This window comes from Miscanthus floridulus, chromosome 19 (assembly GCF_019320115.1).
Source record: "Miscanthus floridulus cultivar M001 chromosome 19, ASM1932011v1, whole genome shotgun sequence".
Taxonomy (NCBI): Eukaryota; Viridiplantae; Streptophyta; class Magnoliopsida; order Poales; family Poaceae; genus Miscanthus; species Miscanthus floridulus.
In genome coordinates this window covers 38,865,658-38,873,524 of record NC_089598.1, presented here as the reverse complement: position 1 = coordinate 38,873,524, position 7,867 = coordinate 38,865,658, and the positions used below count along the sequence as shown (strand labels likewise).

Below are 7,867 nucleotides of genomic sequence, written 5' to 3'. Positions count from 1 at the left end.
TTAGCTGCCCCTAGCTAATGCAGCTAACTACTGTTTACAAGGGGGGCTGTTCAGTGAAACGGAATCTGTGCAAGTGTTGCAGTAGAGCAGAAGATGAAACATCTGCATGTGCATGACATGGGGCACCAGAGAAAATTTCAGTTGCGCATTATCATAGCACAACGAGCAGAGGAAATTATAACCCGGGATCCATAACCACAAGTGAGGAATTGAAACTACTGCGGTGTGATGCGGAAAACCGAATGCAGCAGTTGATGCATCAATATACATACGCACAAACTTCTTATTTCGTACTACCAGAGAAAGAAATGCATGGCAACAGAGGATCCCTTTGCCTGTTCTGTATCAGTACGTATACTAGTAACTAGTGTAGCTGCTCTTGTTTGCCAGCCTACGGAAGAACGGTCCTCACCACCTTCCTGTCTACTCCAAAGGACTGCATGACAGGAAAGATCATTAGTTAGCACAGAACACCCACTTCCGAATGTTACTATACATCATGTTCTCACATCACCCTGCAAACTAACCTACAGCAAGCAGTTTCAGTAGACAGTAGGCACAGTTAGCGGCAAAGGTACACAGTAGGCTACTTGTTTATACCTAATAAGGAGGCAAATAATATAAGCAACAGGTTTTGAGTTGAAGTTCAATTTGCGTTATGGTGCAAGTTGGCTTTTATACTTCAAAACAAGGGTATCCACGAATCCTCAGAAAAGACAGTTTCCTTTTTTTAAGAACCTGGCAACATTTGCCGTATTTATAAAGATAAAGCAGGAAGAAATACAGTTTCCATGAATCATAGGAATTGGTATGGAGAACTACTGAAGCATCTCTAATCTTGCTATAAGCCCTTAGCATCTATATACTTACCTCCAAACCGCAGTCATTAACATAAACATTTGTGAAGAGCTCAGATGGATCAGGCATTGGACTCTCCTGCATATAAAAGAAAATTCAATGAACTCATAAGCACAATTAGTCCAAATAAACTGCGGACATACAGATATACTAGAACATGTTAACTGAGACTCTCCTTGCAAAAAAGAAACAAAAAACAAAACAAAACTGAGACTCAAACCTTCGCTTTAGCTATGGCAGCGTCAACTTGCTTCCTTAACTCCTTTTCCATGTCCTAATAGAAAAGAAGAGTTGCCTTAATAAGGAATTTAATAGACCAATTCAAATCTTCTTCTAACTGCCAAGTAAAGGATGTTCAAGGCCATGTGCTTCTGTCATACGTTTGTACTCTTAACAATCTAAACAATACCTTTAGCTCTTGGGCCGTTGCAAATTCATGGGCCAATATGAGCTTCCTAACCCTTTCAATTGGGTCGCGCTCCTGTGTATCATAATTTCATAGACAGATAAATCATTCAGAATAATGTCTATCCCCTGAGGAACACATTTTTCAAGTGGCAAGACAAGTGCCATCCTAACCTGTCTTATCCCAGCAATCTCATCCCTAGTGCGGTAGGTGCTACCTGGGTCTGACATAGAGTGCCCATGGTATCTATAGGTGTCCATCTCAAGGATCTAAAATATGAAATGAATAGAACCATGGTGATCAGCATCTTTAAGAAGAAAGTCTAAAATCACAAAATATATGTCAATGTCTCCATGTGAACTGAAAGGAGGAAGGATTGCGTATAAAGTGTGGATGTATTGCATTGCATATGGTGGTATAAATAGAGTACAAGACTATACAAGAGTATAGAATTAGGGATGTACAGTAAATACTTACAAGAAAAAAAAAGGCGTATGACCTAGGCTGTAGATTAGCATAAGATTTTTTTTTTCAAATACTAAAGCTTCCAGGATAATTTCATCCACTATAATGAACAGGTTGCAGACCCTCAAATCAGAACTAGGAGTATTGCCAGTGAGAAATATACAAAGTAGACAGCCAGAAATGCTGGCAAAACATGCTTATAGGTGCAAGTAATCCACACTCTGCATTGACTATCTTACACAAAGTATTGCATTCTGGACTTGCTTGTTGAATAGAACATGATGATAAGTAAAGGTGCAAAACAAAAGGAAAAATGTATACGGTAACATATGCTAGCAAAGAAAACCCAATTTACAAGATTTGAACTCAAGATTTTCATTCAAAAAAGAATTAAACTCAAGATAAAAGAGTAAAAGCAAATAAACCACTTGACATTCAGTTGAAATGTTGCGACACAAGCACAGAAGTTGATCTGAAAAAAAACAATGAAGTTGAAATCGAGTAGTAGTAGTATTCTAGAGTACATCTGATTGCATATCAGATCACAAGAAAATAGCTGCACCAAACATAATATTTCCACATTTTGGAAGAAAAACTATATGCAGGAAAGCAAAGGGGCAAACAAATGTCAAGCTAGCCGGCCAAAATATATTTATATCTGCTTGTAGCCTAGTAAAGCTTTCCAGATTCCTAGTAACATCTTCTGGTCTAACCCCATATGTGATGGATTATGTGCTCTAAGATATGCATACACTCATGTAATGTAATTAAAATGATAGAAATCAGAATTATTCTTAAATACTTACAATTGACCCATTTTCAAGGACATGTTCTTTGGCAAATTTGCAAGCTTGCTTCACAGCAAGAACATCCATTCCATCGACCTACACCAAACACAAGGTGAAGGTACCATTTCAGTGCCAAGCATTAACTAGATTGCAGATATGAAGACCAAAATCAACATCATATTATACAGATTATGCTGAACAAGGGGATCCCAAAAGGATATCAATCTCGACAATACTAACATAAATTAAACGACCAAGCCCCAGAATATGCAAAACACATAGTGCTATTAGTCCTTCAAAAACGACCATTTGTTTCAGCAAACTATTTGAGATCAGAAAAACCCAACCGTATCACAGCCAAATAATTCAACACTGAACTCTGGCGCAACCAAATTTGCATTTGGTTTTACAGCCCAAGCCCAATAATCCAACACTGAAGACCACCACACCGGGGCAACCAAATTTGCGTTTACAAAACTAATCAATTATTATTCACTTCACTCTGAAATAAACAAATAAACCAAACAGAAAAAAAAAACTCTTTACCTTTAACCCAGGCACATAGTCCCCGCGCTTGTAGTAAGCCGGGCTCTTGGAGGCCCTCCATTCTGCCGTCCCCATCCCATCTGCATAAACCAGGTAGGTACTCCAAAATTACTCCACTTCCAATTTCGGAATCACACCGACGAACGGTACTATTACAGCACGACCAGCCGACCAGGCACATGGTAACAGAAGAACTCACAGTGATTGTTCTCACAGACCAATACGACAGGCAGCTTCCAGAGCGCGGCCATGTTAAGCGCCTCGAAGAGCTGTCCCTGGTTCGCGGCGCCGTCGCCATAGAGGTCAAACGTGACGGTGCCCTCCTTCCTGTACCTCTGCGCGAAGGCGATGCCGCACCCAAGCGGCACCTGCGCGCCGACGATGCCATGGCCGCCGAAGAAGTTGGCGTCCCGCTTGTAGAAGTGCATGGAGCCTCCCTTGCCCCTGGAGCAGCCGTCCCGGCGGCCCATGAGCTCGGCGAAGGCGGCGACGAGGTCCCCGCCGCGCGCGAGGTAGAGGCAGTGGTCGCGGTAGGCGGTGATGATGGCGTCGGCGCGGGTGATGGCGGCCTCCATGCCCACGGCGACGGCCTCCTGGCCGTCGTAGAGGTGGCAGAAGCCCCGGATGAGCTTGGCCTTGTAGAGCGAGTCCGCCGCGATCTCGGCGCGCCGCATCAGCGACATGTCGCGGAAGAAGGCCAGCAGCTCCCGCGCCGAGGTGGTGGCCTCGCGCGGCGGCGGGTCCACGATGTGGGACTTGAACGGCACCGAGGTTGACACGGTGATCGCGTCCGTGGAATCGGAGACACCCCGGGCGAGCAGGGGTACGGGTAGAGGTAGCGGCAGCGGCGCCACGCGCGGGCTGGCGGCGGTGGGGGTAACGCGGCGGAGAATGGCCCCGGCCATGGCGTGCAGGGTGGCGGGAACGGGCGCGGCAGAAACGGCGCGTTTCGTGTTGGTTGGGGAGGAGGAGGGCAGGAGGCCGCCGGCCGCCTGGAACGGGAAGGAACTGAGCGTGGCGAGCACCGAAATCGCCGGGTTTTGCCGGGGTTTTTTGGGGATTTCAGGTTGTTTTCCGCTGGTTCGGCGTATAGGTGTCGAGCGAGCCGCTGGGTGGTGTTCGGCGGAGTGGCGGGGGGCAGACGGGCAGTGCTGGCGTCAGTCGCTCGCGGCCCGTGTGCTGCGTGGAGCTGCCGCGTGGTGGAGACTCGCTTGGCGCGGGGGGCGTCGTGGCGTCGCGCGACGGACGGGAGACGGGAGGGCGCGTGCCGTGTCAAACACAGTGATGTGAGCTCGACTTTCCAACAGAAAAACTTCCGGCGATCGCTTTTGGCCTGTCGAGGACCTTGGTACTGCGCAGTAGGACGAATCCGCGGCAGATCTTCGAGTTCGAAGAAGAAGCAAAAGCTACTCGTGAGTCGCCACCCTTTTACTAAACAAAGCAGCCAAGCACACAGGTGGCTCGCCGGTAAAGCGACCTGGGAGATGAAGGGGGACACCCGCCCCGGTGATCTTCGGTTGGGCCCCCAGCCAACGTCGTTCGAGCGCATGGACACCTGTCACTGGTCCAGAATCCCCAGATCACGGACCAATCTTGCGACGACAGGCATCTCCGCAGCGGCCGGCGGCGCCGGTGGGGAGGTAGGGTCTTTTTGGTGAGACTTTTTCCGCCGTTATAAAGAGATCACAATTCTCTGTGTGCCTTAGGAAAAATTTAGCGGTCTTCAGCGTCACTATTTTAACTTTTTCCTCCATGCCACTTAACGCCGTCAAACTGCAGGTGTGAAAAGACGAAAATGCCTTTAAGTTTAAATATGTTATTAAATTTTTTTTGAGCATCTTAACGACTTAAAATGAAAAAACTCAAAACTAGAAAGTTATAGATCTCGTCGAGATCTATAATTTCATATAAAAATTATTTTCATTTAATTCCGCAAAAAAAATATGATTTGATGTGATTAATATATCTTAGAAAAATCATATTTTTGCAGGAATTAAATGAAAATAAATTTTATATGAAAATTATAGATCTCGACGAGATCTACAACTTTCTAGTTTTGAGTTTTTTCATCTGAAGTCGTTAAGATGCTAAAAAAATTAATAACATATTTGAACTTAAGGGCTATTTTCGTCTTTTCACACCTGCAGTTTGACGTCGTCAGAGCCTAAACTGACTGGAAGTGGCATGGAGGACACGAAAAAGTTAGAGTAGTGGACGCTGAAGACCGCTGAATTTTTCCAGAGAGACACAGTGAATTATGATTTTTTATAATGGACACTCAGAGAAAAGTCTCCTCTTCGGTGCAAACCCCAGCACCACCATTTCCTAAAAAAAAAAAAGTCCTGCACTACCCAAGGTGCTAAGTCAAGACATGTCATATCACAGGGGATGTTGAGGCCTTCCCAACTTTGCTACTTTACTGCTGGCTCCCAGAATCACGTAGAATCAGATAAAAAAATAGATAATTTATATTTGTTATAGTAACTTGCAGAAACTACATATATTTGAGAGAGAAAACATGATCCATACTAAAAAAGAAGAGAGATAAAATAAATGTGAGATTTGACGAAAGAAAAAGTTTCTACGCAAACTATAAGTAGTGATAGTTTGTATTGTATAAATAGTAATCTTAACCATTCCTAGTTTACGTAAACCACTCTATTTATACTCGAACCACTCACAAGGTTAGCGTCCGTTGATGATGCTTTTCTTTTCTCTAACGTATAGCACCACCCGTCTTTGCGTGGGTCCTATGCAGCACCACCACCGCGTGCAAGACAGCAAGACTACCTGGATGGGAAAGCGAATTTTTTAGGCAGAGCACCGGGTCCTCAATTTTGCAACTGTGCTAAGCGAATTTTTTAGCTTCGCACCCCCACGCTCCAACGTTTAGCAGTGCTGCTAGGCTGCTTCTGTCTCCTCTTGCACCCCATCAGAACACACTAAAATTGCCTTAGTGAAAGGTCTTAAATGACTGGAGAGATGAATAGGCTAATTAAAAATGTATAAATCACTAGAGTAAAATGGTTAGTATAATAATTGGTGATAGCAAGTTTTGCTTTAACTCTACAAAGTGACACAAGCCACATATCCAATTAATTCTAGTGAATTATAATCTATATGGCACACAAAGGTCTAGATTGCTAATTCTACATTAGTGAGCTAGCTAGCACAAGAAAAACTCCTAATTACTTCTAGCTACTCAACAAAGTAATTCTAGTTACTTCTACTACACAAGTATATCAAAGAGTAAATACAAGAGATAGAGATCCGCACGTGGTAAGTGATGATCTCGCAATATAAATCCCAAGGGAGAAATCCAATGCACAAGAGACAATCAATTTTTCTCCCGAGGTTCACGTGCTTGCCACGTACGCTAGTCCCCGTTGTGTCGACCATCATTTGGTTGTTCGGCAGCTAATAGGTATCACACACCTAGTCCAACACTTGGGCGCCCCAAGAACCTACCCACAAGTGAGGTAACCCAATAACACGCGCAATTTATTAGAGTTATCTTTCGGCTCTTCACCAGAAAAGGTACAATACCCCTCACAAGCAATCGATCGGAGCCAGAGACAATCACCAACTCCGCTCAACGATCCTCCAAGCAACCGATCGGACAGGGTCGAGATGGCAGACTAGAGGGGGGGGGGTGAATAGTCCTTTCTAAAATTAAACGCGTCGGCTAACCGAAACAAATGCGAAAATATAACTATCGGTCCAACCAAGACTTCACCCCTCTATCTAATTTAACAAGCACCTTAAAAAGGATCCTAAACAAGCAACTAGGTTGTCGAGCTAGCTAGAGCTCACCTAACCAATTCTAGCTTGCAAGGTCACACAAACCTATGCAACTAGTACTTCAAGCACAGTGGAGCTCCTACTCAATTATTATGCAAAAGCATAAAGCCTAAGCTCACTAGCAATGCTCAATAATAAGACAACTAATGCCAAATTAGAAAGCACAAATTACTTAGCTACACAAACTAAGCAATGTAACTAACAAGGTTACTAAAACCAAATTAGTTACGCAAGGGGGCTACTTCTATGCTACACAAGCAAGGAGGTAACTAGCAAGCTACAAAAGCTAACTAACTACAAGAGCCACTACACAAGCACAATAAATATGAAAGTAAATATAAGCTTGTGTGACGGGAATGCAAACCAACGGGGTGACAAGGTTGACACGGTGATTTTTATTCCAAGGTTCATGTGCTTCCCAACACGCTAGTCCCCGTTGAGACAAGTTTCAAGGTTGTCGCCGGGTCTCTTGCTAGTGGTGACCTGCAAGTCACACTCTCCCATATGGAGTGCTTACCATAAGCTCTAGCACTTGATACGACCATACCACTTGTCGCCCTTCGTGTCTCGCTCAACTAGAGTTGCTCTTCGCGATCCCCGCGGGGCGAGCACAATACCCCTCACAAGCACTTCTCCGGAGCACCGCACAATATCCTTGCGTGCTTCGACGGAGCCACAAGCCACCAAGCTGTCTAGGAGGTGGCAACCTCCAAGAGTAACAAGCACCTCCGGCGACGACGCTCCGAGGCGGACACCGTCGAGTCATCACACCGCCGATGAGTACCCTGGCCAAAATAGCACGAGCACCTGATAGAGGGAGTCAAGGTGAGTTTGGGGTTATGAGCAATTGAACTCCTATCAACACTATGGCCTTACCCCCAAGCCTACCGGCTCGGCGACGCACATGATCGGCGATGAGCAAAATACCAAATTGTAGGTCTGTAGTGCTCTGTCAGGGCTTGAGGGAAAAGAGACGGCAAGCCGACTTCCTAAGCTACCCACT

General features: G+C 45.1%; 1 protein-coding gene across 1 annotated transcript; it reads right to left on the bottom strand.

The window, feature by feature from the left end:
* Positions 1–362: 362 nt before the first annotated feature.
* Positions 363–4,330, bottom strand: LOC136527427 (pyruvate dehydrogenase E1 component subunit alpha-2, mitochondrial). Its single transcript, XM_066520157.1, has 8 exons — positions 3,263–4,330; positions 3,064–3,143; positions 2,536–2,613; positions 1,438–1,533; positions 1,268–1,339; positions 1,079–1,132; positions 871–936; positions 363–436 (listed from the first exon to the last, which is right to left on the bottom strand). Exons 1-8 carry the CDS (start codon positions 3,966–3,968, stop codon positions 392–394), a joined length of 1,197 nt encoding a protein of 398 aa, XP_066376254.1. The 5' UTR covers positions 3,969–4,330; the 3' UTR covers positions 363–391.
* Between the last annotated feature and the right edge of the window lie 3,537 nt (positions 4,331–7,867).

Coding starts and splice junctions, on each gene's coding strand:
- LOC136527427 (XM_066520157.1), bottom strand. CDS start 3,968: ATGGCCGGGGCCATTCTCCGCCGCGTTACCCCCACCGCCGCCAGCCCG. Junction 2,614..3,063: donor ACTATGTGCCTGGGTTAAAG/GTAAAGAGTTTT, acceptor TGTTTGGTGTAG/GTCGATGGAATGGATGTTCT. Junction 437..870: donor TTAATGACTGCGGTTTGGAG/GTAAGTATATAG, acceptor CCTGTCATGCAG/TCCTTTGGAGTAGACAGGAA.